This window comes from Leuciscus leuciscus (genome assembly GCF_965113295.1).
Source record: "Leuciscus leuciscus genome assembly, chromosome: 12".
Taxonomy (NCBI): domain Eukaryota; kingdom Metazoa; phylum Chordata; class Actinopteri; order Cypriniformes; family Leuciscidae; genus Leuciscus; species Leuciscus leuciscus.
The window spans coordinates 26,177,208-26,203,681 of record NC_138736.1 but is presented as its reverse complement, the minus strand read 5'-3'; the positions used below and the strand labels follow the sequence as shown (position 1 = coordinate 26,203,681).

General features: G+C 38.9%; 1 protein-coding gene across 1 annotated transcript in view; it reads right to left on the bottom strand.

Annotated features, from left to right (window-relative positions):
- Positions 1–26,474, bottom strand: part of topaz1 (testis and ovary specific TOPAZ 1) — an 89,657-nt gene that overhangs the window by 48,327 nt on the left and 14,856 nt on the right. The window contains exon 9 of the mRNA XM_082185600.1: positions 5,674–5,825. Within this exon, the coding sequence (XP_082041726.1) occupies positions 5,674–5,825 (152 nt within the window). The remainder of the gene's footprint in view (positions 1–5,673; positions 5,826–26,474) is intronic.

Genomic DNA, 26,474 nt, shown 5'->3' with positions numbered 1-26,474 from the left:
CCATAGCAACAGAAGACATTTTTCAAAACAGATAGAACAAATCAGAAAAATACTTACAATAGCCTACAGTATTGCTTTCAATTAATAAACAATGAAAATAACAATAAGCAAAAAATAAAAAATGAAAATGTAAAAGAAAATTAATTAAGTTTAAAAACCCATCGCACATTTCAAGGTATAAATAAAGTGTCGGGACAGTTTATTTATTTAAAACAGGGTTGCACCGATAGAGTTTATTCCCTTTGCGATGCAAAATAAGAAACACAGAATCTTGCAACATTTAAAATTTCTATTGTCAAAGAAATTGCAGCTAAGTTAAAAAATGTAAACGCTACAAAACGAAAATAGTTCAAAGCAACAAATTAAGAACAGGCGTTTTTCTTTGCCTCTCTCTCGCGCTGGATCTTTTTTTAGTACGTTTCTTTTGTCTCCCTCAATGCGCGCTCCGGGTCTCTCTCGAAATTAAACATTTCAGGGTAAAAACACACCATACAGCTGATAATACTGTATATGTCGCTGCGTGTCATCCACACAAATCACGAAAGAAAAAACTGTAACAAATAGTCTTTGTTGCTTCAAAGATACAGCATGCCTTGCTGAATTCACCTTACAATAAAACGAGGTTGATTGCAAATTAAAGAGCTCTCTGTGTCTGCTAAATTGAAATTGTGTGTGGAAAACCTTTATACAATCAATAAAACTACAATATTTATAGTTTAATAAGATATAGGGCCTACATATGGACTTTTGGAGATTTTGAGATTAATCCTTAAAATAATTTTGCCTTTGCCTGCTGGCTGAATCAGGCTGGCTGTCCGACACTCTCCATATGAAAGACGGAACATTAACACCTCTTGTCCTGCACCCCCACGATAAAGCAACTACTGCCTTCTCCAAACCCCTACAGGCTATCTGAGGCCCCGTCCACACTACTGCGTTTTCGTTTAAAAACGGAGACCTTTTGCTACGTTTGCACCTCCCGTCCACACTAAAACGGCAAAAACGGAGACCCAAAACGGAGAAGTTTAGAAACGCTGCTGACCCGTTTTTCGTTTTGAATCTCCGGAGGGCGTTTTAGTGTGGACGGGTCAAAACGGAGGACTTTAGAAACGATGACGTAGTAGAGGCTCACGCTCGGCTCTATGATTGGGTGTCATCAGTCATGGCGTATATCTTTGCTAGCAGCTGTTGTGCAAGTAAATTCTGCATTTTACAATGATATAACTGCCTACATGCGCCGGAGGCAAGCTATTATTCGAGCGATCTGTGACAATTCCCGTGTGCAGTGGCGGTACCGACCGTACATGGAGCGTCGGTTTTGGGTTAACCCGGGAAGAACCAGCGCATGGTGGGATCATTTTTATCAATGAAGTTTTGTTTACACCGGCACGTGCATGCCCAGTGTTGGTGAATGGTCACTTGATCCGCGTTTTCAGTCGTTTTAATGTGGACCGAGATCAATTCTAATACGCAGCTAAAACGCTGGTGTGGACGGAGATCGTATTCGTTTTAATTCTCCGTTTCTAAACTAAAACGCAGTAGTGTGGACGGGGCCTGAGACTGACTTAAAACAAAGAGTTTGCAATTCACACTAGACTATTCTAGACATTAGCAATAGGCTATTCAAGTGTTGATAATGAAGGAATTAAAATCATTTAGGCTATGTAGTAATATTTCTGTCATAAATGTTTATTACTATTTCAATAATTGAAGAATTAAAACGCTACTTCAGTTTGGGCCAGCTTTTTCCAACAAGCACAACTAAATACAATCTTCAAACGCAAGTTCATTTGTTGTCATGAACAAAATGTTCAACTCAATATTAAATTCCACAGGGATCTTTGAATCCTTACAACCAGGGTGCGATTTGTGAAAAAAGTTTATTTTAATTTTTTATTATTCAACCACAGCTTCGTGCTGCTGTTAAACTAAATAACATTTATAGAATAATGAACTTAAATGAAACAATATCGCAGCATTGACAAATACATGTATTTGATCTTTTTTTGCAATTTAATTCAGGGCGATTTAGCCTATAGCTACATTTAATTAGAGCGAGATTTTCACCCTTTCCTTGTCCTTTCCTTATTGGGAAGCGCTCACATGATAGCTAAACATTTTTGAGTAGATCATCTGTAGGCCTACCTTGTTTCATATGGATTACATAATCAGGCTTTAGACATACAGACAGGCTTTAGATAGCCGATTAATTTCGTATAGTGACTGAGCTGAGGCAAGTGGCTTTCGGTTCATTTTTGTGACGCGCAGTTCCCGGAGACAGAGACGACATGCAGACAAACTTGTGTCGTTAGCCTAATATGAATACATTTTACAGTTTTGAACGATGTATGCTATACTCTACTCTTATCTGTATGACCGAAAAACTACAGAGTAGCCTATTAAGTTATTTTAGCTGTTAAGAGAAAAATAAATCCAAATGAACGCGCCGCCGTGTTTGTCGAACACTAATTCAACATGCCAGAATAAAACCTTGCTTTAAAACAATGCATAGCGCTACTTGTCGTGGTGTGCCAAACACTTAATTATAAACTTCAACATTTCATTCAAAACAATCTCAAAACACTTTGTGACATTTTGAAAAGCCGTGCATGCATTACTGCCACTGGAACCATGAACATAACAGAATAATGGTTCTGATTTTATTGTTTGTCGTTTAAACGTGCCTCTTGCATATCTTTATTTTATATATTTTATGTGGTCTATTGAATTAGCATTATATATTTTTTTTTAACAGAACTGCTTTTGAAATTACGATTGGAATTATTATAGGCTACAGAAGTAAAGTCATTGTATAATATTTATTCCTTAGTGTAAAATGGAAATGCGTGGTAATTTTATTTTAGAAATATAAGCAAAAAACTATGGTGTAACAGAGTTGTAGAACTAGACAAATCTCTCTGCATCAATAATAGGCTATAAAATGTATTAATAGGCTAATATAAAAAATTCAGTATTTCAAGTTGGATCGGGATTTGAACCCGTATCATCTAAATGATCGAAACGTACGTTCTACCACTCAGCCATGACTTAACTCACTAAGAAATGCCCAAACGTTCCCAATGTGTGTTCGCTCACACGAGGGAGAAGCGCTCTACATTCGTCTCGTTCTTCAATAGAATAGTACAAATAATCAGCTTCATTGCACATAATTTAATTTTGTTTGTTATTTTTGGTATCAAATTTGTTATTGTGTTTTGTGTGTGTTTGTGTGTGTGTTTTTATCGCACTGCTCCCCGTGGAATAGGCGTGTCGCTCACCAACGTCTAGGCCTACAATATGAAATAGCCTACAGGTTATAATCGTCTCTATTTTTAACTTGTTATTCTATTTTTCTGGCCTTATAAAATGTTCTATTCTGTTTACCATAGTTGTAGTATTTCATCCTTACTGTTAATTGACATTAACCCCACTTACGGCAATTGAAAAAAATGCAGCAATTGCTGCTGTTTTGCACAATATCCCTTTGCGCCACCTGGCGGTCATTTCGCGAATGACTTTGAAATGCGACTGGTTTATTTTCGCCGCGGTAGATTTGCCGCGGTGGCTGGCGTGGCGGTAATAGGCATTCTGGTTGGTTACCATCTGTAGGCTCACTATTGGCCGACGCTGGTCATGCGTGTCATGTGTGTGACGTACAACACAGAAGCGCTGCGCTATTACACTACGTGAAAAAACTCGAGGCCCAGAGAGAAGGAAATAAATAGCGGAATAAAGACGTTATTTTAGTTTTTTTTGCGCACAAAAAGTATTCTCGTCGCTTTATAAACTTAAGATTGAGCACCTGTAGTCACTTGGACTATATTAACGATGTCTTTAATGCATTTTCTGGGCCAGCAAGTTATAATGTCTTAGAAGCCTATGGAGGAGTGAGACAGCTCTCAGATTTAATAAAAAATATCTTAATTTGTGTTCCGAAGATGAACGAAGGTCTTACGGGGTTGGAACAACATGAAGGTGAGTAATTACTGACAGAATTTTCATTTTTGGGTGAACTAACCCTTTAAATATTCATTTCTATCTCACATTATACTATAGAATGGCTTCAGAACACTTATAATATAGTGCACAAAAACTTTATGGTGCTTTATAATGTGTTTGTGCCTATTTGTGGGGCTTAATAATAACACCGAATAGTATACGCACGATATCGGATTTGGAACGGCCTCGTCTGACCGATACCCAATCCGGCAAAGAAGGGCAGTATCGGAGCCGATACCGATACTAAGTATCCAATCGGCGCATCCCAAGTTTTTAATTCGCCTCTAGAGGCCGCTCTTGCACTGTATAATGACAGCAGTCCCTTCTCAGCAGAGGTGTAAAGTCCAGGGGTCAGAAAGTAAAAGTCCTGCCATATGTTTATTCCACCAATGACCTCAGCCAGCTGATTTCACTAATTAGTTCTACCTCCTGGCTGAAAAACGGTGCTAATTAGCAAATCCAGGTGATTGGCCGTGATTGGAACAAAATACTGAGGAGGACTTTTACTTTCTGATCCTGGACTTTACACCTCTACTTCTCAGTGCTCTCGTACTATGTAATGACAGCGCACCCTTCTCAACCGCTCCAGCAACGGACGCAACCCGGAAAAACTATCGGTATGGATTTTTTGCTGATAACCGATATTTCCACCAATCAACTATCGGTAGAGATATATCGGCAAAACCGATGAATCGGCCGACCTCTAGTTCAGGCATCACAGCACGCTTTCAAAGCCATAGCTTTAAAAAAAAAAAAACGTACAAATGTATTATATTTTCATATTTTATATTAATTTATAAAATATTATTAAAAAAAAAATATTTAAAATGAAGTTGTTTTTTATTAATTCAATTAATTAGATAGGTTTTTGATTAAACCATTAAAATGGAATATAGACCAAATAAAACAAAAGCACAGAACTGGGTAAAAATAAAATGGAATTTGAAGGGGAAAAAAAACACATTATGAATCTAATTTTTGTTAAACTGTTAAGAAATTGCTGTAAAATTTAACACATTTCATGATTTTAATTAATTATACATCGTTTTTGAATAATGAAATGTAATTGAACCATAAAAAAAAAAATAAAAAAAACGGAATCCAGAAAAATTTCAATGGGAAAAATGGAATTAACTCACATTAAACTAGGTATCCTGTAAACAATACCCAGCCCTAATTTTGAAATTTTTATTCTTTTATTTAATTTCAAGAATAAAATAATTAAGGAATATTTAATAATTAAAGAATGAAAAATAAACACATTAAAATGACAGATGTTTCTAATTAACAAAATGTACATTTTCAGCATTTATTTTTTATTTGTGACAAATATTAAATAATAATGTGGTTTGTATATAACAACATTGACAAAGCCTAGCCTATAATTTACATTTTCTGTAGTTTTTTTTTTTTTTTTTACTGCAAGGAGAACAGACTAACATATATTAAGAAATAATTGTAATGAAATATGGGTTATTAGTAGCCTGCTGTATTTTAAAACACAGCCCATGAAAAAGCACAAATCGAACACAATTTTGACATATACTGTTCTGTTTGAATCCATTCTTCAGTGTACCCACAGTGGCAAAAGACATATTCTGGTTGAGTACCATCTGTACACACATACAATCTTATTCCACAAAAGAACACAAGACCACAAGGAAACTAACTCACCAGCCTCTTGTGTGCGAGAAGCAAGTTAATGACTGCCTCAAATTCTCTGAGCAAACACATATTGAGGAGAGATGAGAGCAGAGAATTGACTGTCTCCTGGTTGAAACTCCCGCTGGGAGAGCATTTATTGTAATATCCCATAAACACTTCCACTTCACATAGAAAAGACAGACAGAAAAGCCATTTAGTCAACCAAGGATTATTTATCTGTTTGACAGCATAAATCACCCAAAAAAAGAGGAGAAGTACAGAGGGCATGCACTAGTGTTGTCACAGTACTGGAATCTCCAACTTCGATTCGATACCTTGAAAAATATAGATTTGATACCACAGGGAAAACTGCCATATATAAAGCCATGCAGATAATTTGTTATCTCGTTTTTTTGATAATTTGGCTAATTTTGTTGTAGCTTTTACACGGCCCAGGAAGGCTTTATTTGAAGTACATTTACAAACAAAAAAAGACAAGTAAACCGTCAGTAATAAAATAATAACAAATAATAAAATTGCAAATGATAGCACAAATAAATAAAATAGAATAAAGAGACCAATGAAATAAACATTGATTTAAGTTTTTCAGGTGGGTTTAAAGTGCCCCTATTATGCTATTTTAAAGTTCCCTAATGTTGTTTTGGAGTCTCCTACAACAGGTTTACATGCATCAAAGGTCAAAAAATGGTTTGGCCATGCAAAAAAATGTATATGAGCGATATCCGCCGTGTTACTCTGTCCTGTTTTCTCCCTTTCAATTAGAGCTTAGATTCTCTGTCCTAGCCCGAGCCCGAACTTGACCCGGCCCATTGGGCCGGGCCCTTGATCAAGCACTTGTGTTACAAAATGCAACACGTCACGCGCAGCGTCTCCTCCGCTCGCACCCATCACACCGGGTGGCTTTAAAAATATAAGATAATAGGCTTTAAAAATATTTATTTTGTTTAAAAAAATATTCTATATTCTAAAACCTTGTTGAATTATATTAGAGTAGTAGCCTAGGCCTACTCCTCCTATGCCATCCAAAGTTCATTCTTGTTAATTTTCTGTGTTCATCATTGTTCACGTTTTTTATTTATTTATTTTTTTATGTTTCTTCCTTCGGATCCATTTGCGATCCATTCCATTCTGAATAAACAAACAACGCAGTTTACATGCTTCGTCCTTGTTGCATTATCCATTAAGATAATTAATAAATGCACGCACAATTATCCGTGAACTTGATAAATGTTGCAGATATGTTTTACTATGCACAAACAAATGCCTTTCAACTTATGTGTGCAAAATTCAGAAGTAAATGAAGGTGCAGCAATTTGTACAAATAGAGAGTCTGTAAGCCTACTATATGTGTTGTAGCCATTAAATAAGCTCATTTAGTTTCATATTTGTTAAAATATTATAATAAAAAAAAAATTCCATCTATGTTGAATATGAAAAGTGAACAGCATGAGTAAGATAGAATGCGCAACATATCGAGAGAAATGGAATGGGTCAGACATAATTTTGACCACATCATTAAGTTTTGTTTTGTAGAAAGCCTTTCTTTAAAGTGAATTTCGTTTTGTATAAATTGTATCTTAATTTTAATACATTTTTCATCAACGAATTGCCTGTATTTAATAAATAAGAAGCAAATATAGCAGACAATATAATCATGGAGGCGCCGGCGCGCCGCGGTCACTTGCATTGCACGTGAACTAGAGCGCAACTCATCATAAATTAACCGAAACTCAGTGTATGCCTCACAGACATAAGAAATATATCTAAAGAAAGCCTGAAATGTCTTTAAAAGAAACAATCAGAGAGTTGCCTATTTCTTTTCGTTTTGAATTATGTAATCCATGATGTGCATTTCTCTCTGCGCATTCACTACGGAGATGGCGATCGTCAACTTCATCTTTGCAGTTGCAGCCGACACTGTTTATTAATAAAAATCAATGCACGCCTGTCACCTGATTTCAGGGTGTCTGCAGGGTTTAGTCAGTCAAATTTAAGACTTTTTAAGACCTTTTTATGACCATTTTGATTTAAATTTATGACCTACATGAATTACGAAAAATAACATTTTAATTGACTTTCATTAAAAGTAACAAGTTTCATTATTTAAAGGTTCCATTTTCTTAAGAGTAACAAACTGAAGGCTCCCTTTTCCTAAGTATCAATAACACAGGAACAACACTTAACAATTATCATGATAATATATCAGTCAATATCGATAATTATCACGATAAATGTCAAATCTTTATTTCTGTCAAGTTTAAAGGCAGATTTTTGCTCCTAACTGAAAGTTGTAGAAACCAGAGCGTTAATTGTGGTTTTAAACTACTCTTTATTGTCAGAACATATCATGCCAAACAGGTGAACATTTCACAAATCTGAGGTAGAACATTCAAACATTTGTCATTTGTCCTTAACAAAATAAATATCTTTATTGGAAAATGTATTTCTTAGTTTCTGCATGTGCTAATGGGGGATATTGTTTCAAGTCTTGAAATAGGTTTGTGTTGCCTGACTTTGATGGCACGTATCTTCATGAAATGTATGAAAAACAGTAGTAGCCTAAATACATTAAATACTGTAATTATATTCCATTAGTCCTTTAATGCATTGTCTACATTAATAATATAATACAATTCAATATGTATATCCCACATTTCACGGTGCAGTTAATAATACTAGGCTAACGTTACAGTAAGGGCTCTTACAGAGTCAACGCGCATTCGTTACGCATACGCGCCTGCAAGGCTACGCATCGCTACGCTTCGGCCGCGTCTATGCGTAGCAAAATGTGTCGTCCCAGTTTTTGATACGCGACGCACCGTTGCATGCAATACTATGCGTTGTTGGTGGGGGCGATACTGCAAGTTGCTTGCGTCCGACGTGTAGACTATGAAAGGGAGCACGTCGCTCACGTTGCTCGCGTTGACTCTGTCAGAGGCCTAAATCCATGATGGGAATTTGTAGACGGAAAAGCCTTCTGACTGTATTGTTGCGCACAGTGTTTCTCCTGTTTGTAAGCGCCGTTTCATCTGCTTTTAAACTGGTTTAGATCACGGAGACATTTGTGTTCTTTGCTGAATTCAAGCGATTCTCACTGGATCTCGTGACCGAGGCCGATCAGAGTAAACGCGCTGCGCTGCCGTTTGGACTTTGAGCCGAGCGGATAAATGGTCCGTGTGGCGCGCTGTTCAAATGAGTTTCGTTCCACTTTTGGCGCATAAACATTATCGAACTCTTTATATTGTTTTCTCGAGAAAAAATTAATGCCCAGCCATAATTTCAGTTAAATTAAGCAGTGACTTAACGACATATACAGTAATAAGCTGAGGAGATTCTTGCGAGTTGGGAGTTCGCGCGGGTTTCTGTGAAAGTCCTTCCGACAAGTCTATTTGCTGCACTGCCGCATGGACCTGGAACGCTGTGATACCACCCAGATTCCTCAGACAGAACTACATCAGGCGAAACGAATGAATGCCGCCGCCAGCGCATTTTCGGGGGGAAAAGGCGATGGTAGAACCAATGAATGAACGAGCATATCAATTTAAGACGTGGCTAAATGTAATTTATGACCTTGTATGGAAAATCCGGACGTTTTTATGACTTTTTATGGCCTAAAATTCGTATTATTAAATTTAAGACGTTTTATGACTTTTTATGACTCCGCGGAAACCCTGTGATTTACAAATGCACATCTTGCTTGTTGCACGCACACATATTATGTACATATTACGAAATAATGAGATATTATGTTGAAATAACATTATTAATAATAGCCTAATAAATCTTTAAGAATATTTGATTGAATGCTGAATGTTGTGCTTGTTCAATTTAATAAAATTAATACTTTAATTGTGATAATTAAAATAATTGAATATTAAATATTAAGTGGCCTATGTTTGCTCATTTATTAATAGTATAATATATCTAGCACATCCTCAGCATCTGCGTTAAAAAATGATATGCTGCCGCCCCTGGTTATAACGGCCCACGTATTAAAAAGTGGTCGGGTTTAAATCGGGCTCGGGCTCATAATTACAGTTAAAGTGTCGGGCCGGACCGGGCTCGGACACAACGTGCACGGGCTCAGGTAGGGTTGGGCTTGATTTTTTGGGCCCGATCTAAGCTCTACTTTCAATCTTTAAATATGTGATAAGCCTCCGAATCGTGTGAACAGCGGCATCTGGTGGTTGAATGTCATCATTCTACAACATTATTTATCCGGGAGAAAAGAAAAAAAAATGTCATCTGGCATTTGGGTTAAAATTTTATTTTAAAATATTTGTATAGTTTGTTCAATTTGCACATTGCAACTGTTATTTTGAAAAGCTGGTTATTTATAAATTATAAATTGTTATTTAAATGTAATATTTAGTGTTTAATAAATAATTGTTAAATTTAGTACAGATCCTGTAGTCGATCACACAATAGACTATACAATCTATATATTGGTTTAGATACATCGGTTTCCTCAAGTATATATTGGTTTCTTCAGTTACACATTGGTTTGTATTAGGGTAGTTAACAGTCAAATTAACTTTTACTTTGTTTATATAGTTTTTCTTTTTTACCCAACTTTAGGATACTGATAAGCGCAAGGCACATGCATTTTTACTTCTTGCATAATCTATGGCAATTTTTTGTGAAGGAAGACAAGCATGTGAAGTTTATCTGGTTTCAAACTGAAGCGAAACACTGTCTGAAGGTTTCCTGAAGAACTGAAAATTCATGCAGATAGCAGATTTGAAAAAAAACAAAAAAACAAGTGCAAATACAAATACAATTAAAGCTGCAAGCAGCATTTATCGGGGTTCAAGCATTTAAGGCCTTTAAGCACATAAGCATTTAAGACATTAAGTTTTATTTAGCAAGCAGGTAATCACTGACATAATAGACGGAAAAGACCATTTACAGCCAATACAGGCAGTTTACCATGGGAAATATATGGTTGTAAAGCTTTTTAACAGTTATAGCGCCACCTATGGTCCGATCTCCATAAAATTGTTTACTGTGACCTCAAATTGAACCCATACACATGTGTACTGAGTTTGGTGAAGATATCTCATTTACTTCTTGAGTTATAGCCATTTTAGTAAAATAGGCTCCTCCCACAACAATTTACTACATTCTAGTATTATTTACTATGATTCTAGCATGATTTACCATAGTTTACCATGATTTACCATAATATACTACATTCTAGTATGATTTACCATTGTTTACTGTGATTCTAGCATGGTTTACCATAGTTTATCATGATTTATCATAGTTTACCATGAGTTACCCTGTTCTAGCATAGTTTACCATGTTCTATTATGATTTGCCATGATATACCATGTTCTAGAATGATTTGCCAGGATTCTAGCATGATTTACCTTGATACACCACATTCTAGTATTATTTACTATGATTTACCATGTTTCTAGTGTGATTTAAATCGGGGGTCCCGCAGATCGCGCGCTCCCGAGGCCCGCGACGACACGTTTCGATCAAGAGCCCGGAGAGGACCTTACCATCAAAATTTGAGCGCGCAACGACTTTCCGTTTTCGAGTTATGAATGAATTTGTATTCGGGGGCGTGGCTTAAATGCCGTTTAACTTTCGTTTTCAATTTCCATATCTCAGACAGTGTGACACAATTGTCAATAATAATACTCCAATAGATGAGTTTTGACAAAATGTGATTGTAAATGTTAAAATAATTATTTTATAAAGTCTAAATATGAATTATATAACAATATTAGGGAGTAGTATGATGAAATGGCAGCAGGGGGCAGTAAAATACCACTTATTGGCTTAATATGCCAATGTTATTCATTTTCAACTTTTTAAACTGTTATTTTTTATACTTTTTCTGATAATGATTGAGTCCAGAGAATTGTACTGCACTGGTTTTTAACATTATTTTATAAACATTATATGATCATAGATGGAAAACACAATTTACAGCCAATACAGGCAATTTACCATAGGAAATATATGGTTTTAAAGCATTTTAACAGTTATAGTGCCACCTTTGGTCCGATCTCCATACAATTTCCCATGCTTCTTTAGCATGTTATGACACATATGCTCATCGATTTTTGTGAAGTTCTGAGTTTTCGTTTAGGATTTATAGGCTTTTGAGAGCATTTTGCCACGCCCAATTTCTATATGACCCTATTATAGCCATGCGAAAAATGCAAAAGTTCACCTTTTTTTTGATAATTATTTATCTAGAGAGTCCATAGAATTGTTCTAGATTCGCTTGATTCCGATCGGGCGAAAAACCTAGGACTAGTTCGCAAAAGTAGGTTTTTAATATAATTGCAAATATTTAATGAACGGTTTGATTGACAGCAGTGGTTCTTGAGGCAAAGTTGTTCAGTATGAGGAGATCTATCAAGTGATATGCATATTGTGTGGGTGTGTGCAACACCACGTGATTACAGAGCCATAAAACTCTTTAGCGTCAACTAGTGGCCGATTTCTTTAAAAATTCTTACAGACCTCTAGGGCCATGAGTCGAACATGCCCATCGAGTTTCGTTCCGATCGGCCTCCGTTAACCTTGTCTAATAGGTGCTCAAATTCATTGGCCGACGGCGGCCATGTTTTTTGAGATACACCAGTGTCCTCATAGACATACATGACACCTTGGACCAAGACACTGCATACCAATTTTCAAGTCAATTGGACTAACGGTCAGGTGGTTATAGCCTGTTTTATGTTTTTTTTCATGTTATAGCGCCACCATGTGGCCAATCGCCGCGATTTTTTTACTGTGACCTCAGATTGATCTCTTACACATGTGTACTGAGTCTGGTGAAGACACCTCATTTACTTCTGGAGTTATTCGGTTGCTAAGTCGTGACGTAACCACTCTCCGATAATACTCTTTCCGGGTCCAAAGTCCAGGTCCTCTCTACCTACCTACCGCTTTCGCTAGTGTTTTGGTTATTATTGAGTGTTTTTACAATGCCGCAGTGCTGTGTCCCGTGTCCCGAGCTAACTCACTTCAACCTCGTAAATCTTCTTTTTCATTGATGCCTGGATTCTACCCTTAATTATGCCACCTGAGTGATGAGCTACACTAACCACTCTGTTGGTGTTAAAGGAATTTAAACCCTTTTTGACCGCCAAAGGTGCCTCACTAAGAAGGACGTGATCGTAAATAAATGTACAGGTTCCACCATTGTTATTTCTGGACGAGAGGAGCGCTTGGACCCGGAAAAGGCTAAACGTCACGCGTGACGTCAGACTTAACAATCGGATAGCCGTTTTAGTAAAATAGGCTCCTCCCACAACGTTAATTTTGCACCCCCTAGCGACCGTGAATCGAAATTTCAACTTTTTTCCGATAATTATTGATATTCAGACTCCAGAGAACAATTCTACACGGGTTTGGTTCCGATCGGGCGAAAAACCTAGGACTAGTTCGCAAAAGTAGTTTTTTGACAAAATTCAAAATGGCGGAAAAATTTGCATACCGGAAATGAAATCGGAGATATACGTTTTGTTCTTCAGGAGTCCAGCTTTCCATTGATATAAGACACTTGAGTCTACGACATACGGTCTAGGAGTTATGACCAGTTTCGCGCTTTTGGTCGCTATAGGGCCACCTATGGGCCAATCGGGGATACTCTCTGAACCTCTCCTCGATTTTTGTACTACCATCTGACAAAGTTTCAAGGTTCCAGCTCTTACGGTTTGGGCTGCACGATGCGTTTTACGGCGGAAGAAAAATAATAATAAAAATCCTTACAATTACAATAGGGTTTCAGCACTTCGTGCTTGAACCCCTAAAAATCAGTACAATTACAATAGGGTTTCAGCACTTCGTGCTTGAACCCCTAAAAATAAGATGAGTAAAGGAAACAGGGTTCTTAAAAATCCCCCTTTATTAAATATATGAACACAGAAACCCCCTGTTAACAGGTTAATGACACGTTTCCCATTCCATGACTAGTAAAATAATAGCAATTTACTCTGTAAAATGGCGTAATCCGCAGGGTGATGGACACGGAGATGGGTAAAAAGGTTGATGGCTACACATTCTGCAGAGTCGCGTGTAGGACAACTCGAGGTATCGCACACCGGACGCGCACTTTCTCAGTTTATGGCCAGCAATATTCTTATGTTTAAGGACATTATGAAATTAAGTTAATGTCTGTACTATGTTATGATTGTACAATTAAATACAATAGTTACTGAGTCTGTGATCTGAACACTTTACCTCAGAGAATCCGTTAACTGAATGAATTGAGAATATCACCTGAAAATCCGATAACATCAGCAATTTTCATTCAAGCAGCTGATTTCTGTAAATGAATGTAAAGAGACCAGCTGCAAATTCTCACGCTCTCTTCTGTCCGACGGCGAATTGACACATACCTGCCTCCTGTCACTCACTTGTCTCATTTGCTCCAGTTGAATAGTGCTTGTATTGTGCATAATTTTACTCATTGCCGCAGGTTTCATGCTAACACCAAATGCTCGTGGACCACTGTTCTATATAAGGGCCGCTCTCATGAAGCTGCCTCAAACAGATTGTGAGTACCAAATTGACTTCTTTTTCGTGGCTTATTGCGCTTAAATGGTCAAATATATATAAAAAAAATTCTAAATGCCTGTCTTGACAAGTATTCCGGTAAATGCAGTCAGTTTTAGAAAGTAAATAGTCAAGAGAAAACGCACGTTGTGTATCAGTATATTGGGTCCGTGCATTATCTCTTAAAGTGACAACAGCCTAATAAACCTGCTGCTGCCTGTCACGTTAATCAAAGAAGACCAATATGTATCAATATATACTTGAAGAAACCGAAGTATCTAAACCAATATAGACTTGAGGAAACCAATGTATCTAAACCAATATATAGTTGAGGAAACCAATATATACAAACTAGGGGTGTCGCAATATACCGGTGTTGACGATAATCGTGATATTCAAAGCATGAAATATCGACATCGTGTTAATTTAGAGTGTGACAATATACCGGTATTGGCGATAACCACAATGTTTAAAATGAATAGGACTCTTATGATAACATGACACGTAAATACTCCAGCGCCAGTACCTGGTTGACCTCTAAGGTGGCTGTATTGCACCCGCGGACACCTATCAAATAAGACGACGACGCAGCGCTCGCCCGCGCCCGCGCAGCTAGAGTGAAACACTCTGTCCACACCCGAAAAAAGTAAGCTCGCCAGTATTGAGTTCTTCGGCTTCAAAGAAAATAGCACCTTAAAGGGGGTCGCACACCGGACGAGAAGCACAGCGCCACATCTTTAAAGTTTGTGCCATTCGGCGTCTGTCCGCGGCGCCCAGCAACGGCTCAGGACCTTGTTCAAAATCCTGCCGCAACACAGAGCGCCATTTACATAGTTTTATATTAAATTTACATTATATTTGTCTCAAATCATCGTAAATGACTTCACCCTGTGCTGCAATATACATTTAATTTTGTATTGAAGAAAAGCAGTATTGGAACCGTTTCAGATATTTCAGTATTGATATCAAATAGGGATGGGGCCGATCCGATCGAGTATCAGTATCGGGACCGATACCAGCGTAATTCACGTATCGGATTTTCCCGATCCAACCTGCGGAGATATCCGATATCCATGAGTCATGTCTGCGCTTTAACGTTGTCTGCTGAAATGACTCCAAAAGTGATTCCCGCCGGCGAGTCCGCTAGCTGGCTGCAATCTGCGGAATGGATTTCCTGAACGGAGGCGCGGCTCAATGAGACACAGAGTTATGAGACACGCCCCCACTCAGGAAATCCATTCCGCAGATTGTGGCTAGCCAACAACGTCCGCTGTGTGGAAATACTTCACATTGGAAACACCGCAGAGCAAGACAGCAAAATGCAATGTTTGCAAAACCGTAATTCAGAGCTCTTTGAAGCTCCCTCGCGTCGTACAACACAACGAACGCAATCAAACATTTAAAATAGCACCACGTTACTGTGCGTTCACACCAAACGCGAATAGTGCGTCAAATTTGCGTCTGCGCGTCTAATTGGACGCTTGAATATTTTGAATCCATTTGCGCGTCCAGAGTGAAATTGACGCGCATAAAAAGCAAAAGTTTGAAGCAAAATTGATGGGTCTGAGGCAAAATCCGCTTGTCTGTTTGCAAAATGGCTGATTTTGATCGAGCATTCATCGAGAGAGTTACCGCATCGGAGCGAGGATCACCCTTCGTGTTTGTAAAGATGTTTACACTTGCACTTTTCTTATATTTCAACACTCAAGTATTTTACATTTTGGGAATGTAATAAATATTGACATGACAATTAATTTGAAACCCTTATAGTTGCATATTTGTTTTCAGAATGGGATTTTTCCTGTTAACAATATTTCCTGTTTTTCTAGTTTATTTCAGCATCATATAAAATAAACAATAATGATAATAATAATATTAAAGTAAACACAGCTCTGGTATCGGAATAGTATCGGTATCGGCCAGAGCCGGATTATCCATAAGGGCACTTGGGCCAGTGCCCAGGGGCACCAACCATTCACAACCACTAGGGGGGCACCACATGACACAAGCTTTAAAAATATTTTTCGTAAATTGTTATATTATTAACTTGAAATTCTTGACAGACCATACATAACTCGTTTATGAACACTAATTTAACAATAATAATAATAATAAATTATAAATAAATAAAGATAACATAACCACTATCACTCCCCCCCTCCCTCCCCAATCTGTCAGAGTTGAGTTGGTCTACAACAAGTACGCGCAAATGTGTCATTTTTTTTAACGGCTACAGAAAATGAATCTAAATCCAAAATGGACAGATGTCAATTGAGTGGTTTTGCAGTTGTTATATATGTGTTAAAGATTTTATTTTGGATGTGTTCATTGTGATTAAATTGGCTGGGTTTATAAAAGTTTATAAAAAATAAAATTGAAAGGATCTTTGCTTGGTGCATTTGGAAACAAATCTTGTCTATTTCTAAATGTAATCGCGTGCATCGCTGATGATTAGGCTATTATTATACTGTCGATGAAAAAAACTTCGATTAAACACACTCGCAACCAAAGCGGAGACTTTACAGCGTTGCCAGTGGCACTGAGCGGAGCTTTGCCGCACACGCACCGTCCGTTACTGCTAATGTTAGCCTACTAGGCGTCGGCGATGACCGCCAGGCGAATGAGAATATTCTTTTTGGGGGAGACAGGAGCGAGGAAGACTCGGGTGAGGAAGAGGACATTAATGAAGGTTTTTTGGGCAAACGTGAATTGACGCTGTCAATGAATTGATGTACATTTTGAATTGAGACATTTGAAGTGCTCACTGCTCATATGCCTACATGTATGTAGTTGGACAAGTTAGTAAATTACATTTGAGAAATCACCTTGATTAAGTCTGATTGGGGGGGGGGGGGGGGGGGGGGGCTTTGAGGTATAGTGCCCAGGGGCACCACACTTGTCTTAATACGGCCCTGGTATCGGCCGATATCAAAATTCAGGTATCGGGATCGGATCGGAAGTGGAAAAATGTGGATCGGTGCATCCCTAATATCAAAAACATCTATATTTTTGACAATACTAGTATGCACATGACATCACAGCAGGTGGAAATCACTGTGGTTACACCCACTGAGTGACATCATTGGTGTTCAGCTTGAATGCTGCGAAAAAACCCCACAAAACACTAGGGTTGCATGTATTTGTTCTTAAAGTGATAGCAGCCTAACAATTCTTCTGACATCTGTGCAATTAATGTTAATTAAACAACAAAAGACAAAGAGAAAATTGACTCGCTGATCTTGACTAAATAATGTTTATAATGTAATTTTATTTATAATGTGCAGTGTTATTTTATATTTGATACCAGTTTCTGTACCTGAATAATAGACCTTTTTTATGGTATTCAGCTGCAATGGAATGTTTTGCAAAAAAAACATAGAATAAATGTGAATTATATCGATGTTTTTTTTTTGTTTGTTTGTTTTTTGCCTAATTGGAATCAAAACTAGGAATCGATAAGAATCGGGAAGCAGAAATGGAATTGCTAAAATTCAAACGATACCCAACCCTACAAAACGCATCTAAAAACGAGAAAGTGCTAAGCGATTGACACTACAAATAGATTCAACAAGAAATGGGAGCTATCTTTTTACAAACCGTAAAAAAACTACTGAAAAGAGAAGCAAATGAATCACTGCAATTCACAGAAACAAATGGAACCCAGGCAGTGAAAGGTGGATTTCCAGATAACATTTTGTATGAGATACGTTGAATTTTGGGGTAAAATCATAACCTAGGTTATAAATTGTATTAACTTATCAATGAAATATTTACCATTGTATATTGTATTCTACAAAGTATGTGTTCTACAAAGGGAGATGGTTAGATGTTAGACAAACCGTATTGTCTGCCTGACGGTAGGCTTGCTGCAGTAGTCGGTGTTACACAGTGTTCGGCCGTAGACACAGATTACATTACTTGCCCACCGTGACACTGCCCCCGTTGCTGTTTTGCTTTTTTTATAGAAAAAAACAAACAAAATTTAGTTAAGTTGGACAGCAAACGCTACATTTATAAACTGAAAGTGTCTGCTCTGCTCCATATTTAGCATGAGCTGCAGAGTCGCAGGACAGTGGAGCAGGAGTCTGATTTCACTTATCACGTGACGTGGGTAAGGAGAGATGAGATGACTGACAGGACGATGATGGAGGATTTGGTGCACAGAACAGATCCTGAGCATCATTGGCTGCGTTTACACTTGGCATTAACATGCGATCACCGTGATCCAATCAAGCAGATCGGATCATAAGCCAGTCTGGACACGGTACGTTTACACCGGTCCACATCAAGTGGCTTCTGTATCTGGATAACAGATCGGCTCTCGCATTCCCAAAGGAAAAAAAGGATGGCTCCGGTACGAAGTCGACCTCAAGTGGTGGGTTTTCTTTTAAAAACAGTTTTCAGTCGGGGGACATTTTACAAATCTCACAAAATGAGGAGGAAACAGTAACGGTACAGAGAAACGTATGGGTCCGAGAACGTTGGTGGGAACGTATGGGTCCCAGCTGTGGTGGGAAAAATGTGCGTTCTTTACAGAAAATGAATGGTTCTGCAACTTTCGGGTGCGAAGGCAAACATTTCAGTATATTTGCGATGTACTTCGCACTCGACTGTATCGCAAAACCACACAGCTCTCAGTTCCGGAGAGAGGAAGGGGAATAATGACAGTGGGTTTTGTGTGACGTCCACCTGTGAATGCAGACACGATGGCGAGATTGCATTTATGTTACACTGAGATCCAATTCGTCCTCGACTACCTCCAAACCTGGACACGCTGATCGGATAACATTCCGATCAGAAGTCACTTGTCTTTTCAATGTGAATGTGGACAACATCCAGATACAGGTTGCATGTTAATTGCGACCAAGTGTAAACGCAGCCATTGACAAATATCTTATCTAGTAAAATGTGTGGTCAGTACCTATTGAATCCGTGCATTGACAGCCTATACTTGCTGCCACCATTAATGTTGAACAAAGAACAAAAGAAAAAGAAAATCACTCACTGAACTTTTGTAATTTTAAGGCCTAGGCTAATTTTATTTGCCTATTGTTTGGTGCTGACTGCTCTAACGGCAACATGTGTCTGTGTATCCGACTTTGAGATTCGCTCCCTGTCAAACATCATTTATCTCTACTTTTGTAAAAAGAAAAAGTATAGCCTATTTTTTCTGGATTTCTTTGTTCTGCAGATAAAAACAATTAAACTATACCTTATTAATTTGGAATAGCAGAGATACTGTATCTCCCATTTAAAAAAAAATATTATCAACTAGGCCTATTTTATTTTGGTCTGCAGTCTAAAAGTTAATCAGAAAAAAAAATGGTTTAAGTAACTGCACCTGTTTCTGAATATTAATTTAAATAGGCCTAATCAAAAATCACAAACATTATTACCATTGTAATTAAAATGATTTTATAAATACAATTTAGTTATACTGCAAACAGATGTAGAAATTGCGGTGCTTTGAATATTTCATGTTAAGAGTTTACAATGTTGGCAGCTCCGTTTACAGCATTTTGTACGGTGGCCGAGAAGGGTCACAACACAAACAAACGCCACAACAACTATATGCAGAAAACACCTCCAAATTCAGAAAACACATGCAAACGCCGCCACAACAACTACATATTCAGAAAACACCTCCAAATTCAGAAAACACATACAAACGCCACAACAACTACATATTCAGAAAACACCTCAAAATTCAGAAAACACATACAAACGCCACAACAACTACATATTCAGAAAACAACTTCGTCGATTTCACATCACGCACGCTGCAAATATTCACAGCACGAGCAAATAGGGAAACGAACAGCAAACTGCCAAGACACAACGGAAATGTTTCCAGGGGGGCCATAATCAGTGACTGCTACAATAGGTAAGGGTTTCTCTTTTATTATGACAGACTTGTCGATGTGCTCTGATACCGAAGTGGTTTTGTGTGTTTTCAACATATTAAGTTATTGTCCCCATAACGTATTAGTCCACGCAGATAATTGTTAAACGTTCTGCCAACGTTGTTAGCTGGAAACTAGCTGGCTAGCTCGCTTCTGGTCACTAAATAGATGCATTACCCGTGTTTTTACATTGTTGTCCTGATATCTGAACTATTTATTTATTTTTCAGATTCAAATGTTCTATCCGTTTTGTGCTGCAAACCACTTCGGTATCAGAGCACATCGACAAGTCTGTCATAATAAAAGAGAAACACCAGAGAATGTCTAATAAGGCCGTAGACAGGCTCTGGAAACCCTTACCTTGTAGCCGTCACTGATTATGGCCCCCCTGGAAACATTTCCGTTGTGTCTTTGCAGTTTGCAGTTCGTTTCCCTATTTGTTCGTGCTGTGAATATTTGCAGCTTGCGTGATGTGAAATCGACGAAGTTGTTTTCTGAATATGTAGTTGTTGTGGCGTTTGCATGTGTTTTCTGAATTTGGAGGTGTTTTCTGAATATGTAGTTGTTGTGGCGTTTGTATGTGTTTTCTGAATTTGGAGGTGTTTTCTGAATATGTAGTTGTTGTGGTTTTTGTTTGTGTTGTGACCCTTCTCGGCCACCGTAATTTTGGGAGCGTTATGCTTTGCTGTAGATTTAAAAAATAAAAAATAAAAAAAATAAACTATTTTTTAAATACTTCTGTTTCTAAATAAATAAAGCAGTAATTTTTATTTCGTAAGCCACTTAAAGGGATAGTTCACCAAAAAATTTAAATTAGCCCATGATTTTCACACCCTCAAGTCATCCTCTGTGTAAATGACATTCTTCTTTCAGACGAATACAATCAGAGTTACCGTATATTCCGGGCTACAAAGTCGCTCTGGAGTGTAAGACTTGAGAAATTAGAAAATGCCGGACAGTCTGGTTAAGGAGCGACCAGACCCTGAGAAGACAGGATCTTGCTGGAAATTACCATTTGAACTCACCATTTGAGACAAAAGTCTCACCTCCGAGTCATCCTAATCTACATTTCATTCCCTCATCCCTCACCCCCTCTCTCTCTCATACTCAGATCACCTGATTTGACCCAAGAAAATACATGGTTTAAATGTTAACAATTATCATCCAGTTTTATAAATGTCTGGTACAAAGGTCTCATTTCCAAATAGGTAAAACAAAAAGTAACAAGGTTTTTAGGAGTTTAGAGATAGCTGACACACAAAGGAAGGTGGTCTCCTGGCAAATGGTCTCATACCCCCAAAAGGTGTAACCTCTGAATGCAAATTTCCATTGTTAGCACATGTTTCCATGTGAAAGAGGTTCTGTCTATAATGGAATGCAGCAAAGGGCTCTGGGCCTTTTTGTAACTCAAGTTGACCCATGATGCTAAGGGTGAACTCTTAGCATCATCTTAACCCTCTGAGGTCGAGAAACGCGCCGACGCGTTTTGCTGGATTTTTTTCACATAGCAGCAACATAAACTTAAATTACTCCGTCATTTATGGTTATACAGAAAAAAGAAATATAAAAAAATAATCTGTGATATTTCTACTTTTGTATGTGTCCACTTACAATCAAATCAAAACATTGTGCTTTTGTAAAATAAAGAAAATAAACAGGGTGTGCGTTCTGCCTCTCCGTCGCAGTGAACTTTTTTTTCTTGAGCACGTCTATAAACTGAAACAAAACTCAGCGAATACTTCTCACACATTTATGAGCCATATACCTTTATACACATTTAAGTGTGTACTTTTAAATGATCGGATTCAAACTGAAAACAAATATTCTCTGTTTAAGTAATTTGTATAAAACCAACAGGATGTCCAGCTTCTCAAACGCTTGCTAATTACTTTTTAATTCGACACGCCCACTCGCGCAAAAGAGATTCACATGCAAATCTCCACATGGAACGCGAACGCCCTCGTTACCTCAAACACAAAACACCAAAAAACTTCACAAGTCTCTGCTTTTCGTCGAGTTTGGAAGACACGTCTGAGCTTATATTGGATTTACCTCAGAAGAAGAAGAAAGCGATTTGAAAACAAGAAAGATGTAAGGTAAGAAATTCTTACTTATTAGTTTATGGTAGCCTATTGTTGCATAAACTTCACATTGCAGTTGAACTGTTGCTAGATATATGGTGAATATTATACTATTTAGACCCGTGTTTCCTGTTAAATACTGTTTGTGGATATCTGCTCAAACATAGATGTGTATAACCATAATGTTTAATATTTTGGAGCGCGATGGCGTTTGAATGTATCATATTTTGGAGCGCGCTGTGCGTTTGAATGTATCATATTTTGGAGCGCGCTGTGGGTTTGAGTATCATATTTTGGAGCGTGCTGTGGGTTTGAATGTATCATATTTTGGAGCGCGATTGCGTTTGAAAGGAAAAATGCACCAAACATTAGGCTTTATGTTTTTACTATTATCTCATTTCATATCATCATAACGAATGGAAACATTTGAAGTAACATATGATAATCAATATATTTTTCTCTAGCGTAGTTGTTCTTGAAATCTTTTGGAAGATTTAATTTATTGTTATTATTATTTTATGCAGCACTGCATAGCCTATGCCTACAAGGCACAACAAACCTGGTGTTCATTATATATTGTTGGAAACGTGTGTGTGTGTGTATTCTGTGAATTTTAAAAAGAAATTTTAACCAGAAAAATCTAAAATCTATTCCCAAAATCGTGCAGCCCTATAGTTTCTCTTGATATCAGTATGTTCACAGTTTTTTCTTTTTTTTTTTCTTTCAGGGACCAGATGCAACTGATGTTAACTTCATGTGCGAGTGAATGTATTATCGCAAGAGTCTACAAGAATGTATTGTCGCGTGAGTCGGCGAGACTTGTTGTTCTTCTATGGTTTTTTTGGTCTGAGGGGAATAGAGAGTGTGGAGTAATAAAAAACTTTCTGTGGAACTACGTTGTATCTTTGGCTATTTTCAATGGTAGCAGAGGATGGTTTCCAACTACAGAGTACCGCCTAAGCTTGACGAAGCCCGACCATACGAGTGCTGGAAAAATGAAGTTAGTATGTGGAGACTTATTACGGACTTAGAAAAGAAGAAGCAGGCACTCGCGGTGGTGCTGGGGCTCGAGGGGCGAGCCAGAGAGACCGCTTTGGAAATACCCGCGAACAATCTAAACAAAGATGACGGTATGGAAACCTTGCTAGCTAAGCTGGACGCAATATTCTTGAGAGAAGAAAAAGACCGCGCTTATGAAGCATACTCTCATTTCGACTCGATTTCCAAAGACAGTGCGGTGTCCATGACGGACTACATCATAGACTTTGAGCAGAGATACAACCGCATGAAGAAGTACAACATGACCCTGCCTGACGCTGTGTTATGCTGCGTTCACACCAAACGCGAATATGCGTCTGGCGCGAGTGATTTCAGTGTTAAGTCAATGGTAAGACGCGTTTACGCGCGTCTGGAGGTCTTGCGGCGCGAATGAGGCGTTTAGCGCGGCGCGGTAGACGCGAATTCGCCTCATTCGCGCGAACTAGACGCGAATTGAGCGTCTGGCGCGTTTCGCGCGTTAAGCGCGAATTGTGCTTTTTGTGCATCACGCGTTTGACGCGAATTCGCGTCTGCCGCCCGAGTTGAAAAATCTGAACTACTGCGTCAATTCGCGCCGCGTTAACCAATCAGGAGCCTGCCTGCTTGCTGCTGTCACGTGGTGAACTGACAGTTTAATGTTATTTTATGTTTGGCCTCAATAAATTATTTTGTAATATGACTAAAATGCACAAAAAAGCAAATCTTTCACATAAAAACTCGATTTCAATATGAGAGATAGCCAACTCATTTGTATTGAATGCTATTTATTCCATATCTATTCTAGATTAGCCTATATGAAACTTTATTAATCTAATGTAAAGACACCAAACACAATTAAGTGTATAAAAACTTTTCAAAAAAAATAACAGGACAAGTTTCACTTTTGGAGGCTGCCTCCATTTATTACAAACAAAAATAATGACAGATTAGGTGCGGGAGAGGGTGAACCTCGCGCCGGGCTTTACAGCGCGGGCTCGTCAGGCAGCGACCACTCGAGGCCGAGGCTTTATACGGCCTACGCTGTCCTCGTCAGCGTCCTCACCGTTAGGTCCACCAAACCTACCTCCTGGAGCAAATTGTGAAACTCCTGAAACCCTCCGGAGGTTTTGGTGGACCCGAGTACAGCGACGATGTCCCCTACGCAGCTGTTTCTGCTCTTCAGATCATATAAGAGCGGTGACTCTCTCGATTAATGCTATTGCTAATGCTCGATAAACATCTAAAAAAGATGGCCGCCAACAGCTTAGAAACTTTCGCCCCCTGACTTCGCCTTTGACGCGCGTAAATTTCGCTTCAAACTTTTGATTTTACGCGCGTCAATTTCACTCTTGACGCGCGAATGCACACAAAGTGGTCACGCGTATAACTAGACGCGGCAGGCGCGAATTTTGACGCAGATTCGCGTTTGGTGTGAACGCAGCATTAGCGTTTAAACTCCTGGACACGGCTTGTCTCGAGGAGAAGAGTAGGCAGCTAGCACTAACAGCGTGCACGGATCTGACATTCGCATCCATGAAGTCAGCGTTGAAGCGGATTTTCGGAGGAAAAACCAGTGGAGCACGCGGCGGCAGCGAGACTCAAGATGCGGTGTTTTTCACGGAGCAGAGGCCACCGGACAAATTCAGACGGAACAACGGCCCGTCACAGAGCACACAGCGGCAGCCACAGCAAGGTACAAACCCACTCGACAAATATGGTAAGAGAACAAAATGCGTCATTTGTCAGAGCACGTACCATTGGGCCAAAGACTGTCCTCATCGGAGAAATGAAGTAAAGCTAGCAGAAGATGTGGAAGAGTGTAACATTACACTATTTACAAAAGTCATGACGGACTCTGAGATCTTCCTAACTGAATCACTGGGATCAGCTATCATTGACACGGCATGCACACGTACAGTTTGTGGTGAGAAGTGGCTGGATAGTTACATGAAAGACCTGAGCCAAAGCCAAATGAGTAAACTGCTGCAAACAGAATCTTCAAGCAGCAGACCTTTCAGATTTGGTGACGGTCAGGTGGTACACTCCAACAGAAAGGTGAAGCTTCCTGCTAAGATCGGACAAACAAAATGTCACATTGAAACGGAAGTTGTTCCTGTTGATATTCCTTTACTGCTGAGCAAAATGTCTCTAAAGAGAGCAGGAACTGTTTTAGACATGGAGAATGACAGAGTTGTCATGTTCAAACAACCAGTGCCTCTTGAGCTCACTAGTTCGGGACACTATTGTGTTGACATTAGAGATGGTAATACTGAAGCGGACACCAATGAAAGTGAAATCCTTGTCGTTACAGCAGAGATGTCTACAAAAGAGAAGCGTAAAGTTCTCCTGAAGCTTCACAAGCAGTTTGGCCATGCCTCCGCAGACCGGCTGCAGAGGCTCATCCTCAGCTCTGGAAATACTGACAAAGACTGTCCAGTTATTCTGCAAGAGATCATCCGTGACTGTGAGGTATGTCAAAGATACAGCAGGACCAAGCCCAGGCCTGCTGTTGGTTTGCCTTTAGCCTCAGAGTACAATGAGACGGTGGCAATGGATCTACATGAGCTGGAACCTGGCGTATGGTACCTCCACATCATTGACCACTTCACACGCTTCAGCGCTGGAAACATTGTGAGAACAAAGAAAGCCTCGGAGATAGTCAACTCCTTCATCCACTCGTGGATAAGTGTTCATGGTGCCCCTAAACGAATATACACAGACAACGGTGGCGAGTTCAACAACGAGGAGGTAAGAGAGATGGCAGAAAAATTCAACACTGAGATAAAGACTACAGCGAGATACAGTCCTTGGAGCAACGGGCTGCTGGAGAGACACAACATGACACTGACTGAGATCCTCCTTAAGGTGAAAAGGGAAAACGGGTGTGGCTGGCAGACTGCTCTAGACTGGGCTCTAATGGCCAAAAACAGTATGATCAATGTGCATGGTTATAGTCCACACCAGCTTGTGTTTGGTCACAGTCCTAATCTTCCTTCCGTTTTGGTTGATAAACTGCCAGCTCTAGAGAGCACTTCTATGAGTACTAGAGTAGGACAGCATCTAGCAGCATTGCATGCTTCCAGAAGAGCATTCACAGAGGTGGAATGCTCAGAAAGAATAAGAAGAGCTTTACGAAAGCAGCTCAGACCTACAGATGAAAAGTATGAGACAGGAGACAGAGTGTACTACAAACGAGCAGACAGTACAGAGTGGAAAGGCCCTGCTGTAGTTATCGGTCAGGATGGCTCTGTAGTGTTTATCAGACATGGTGGGATTCTTGTCA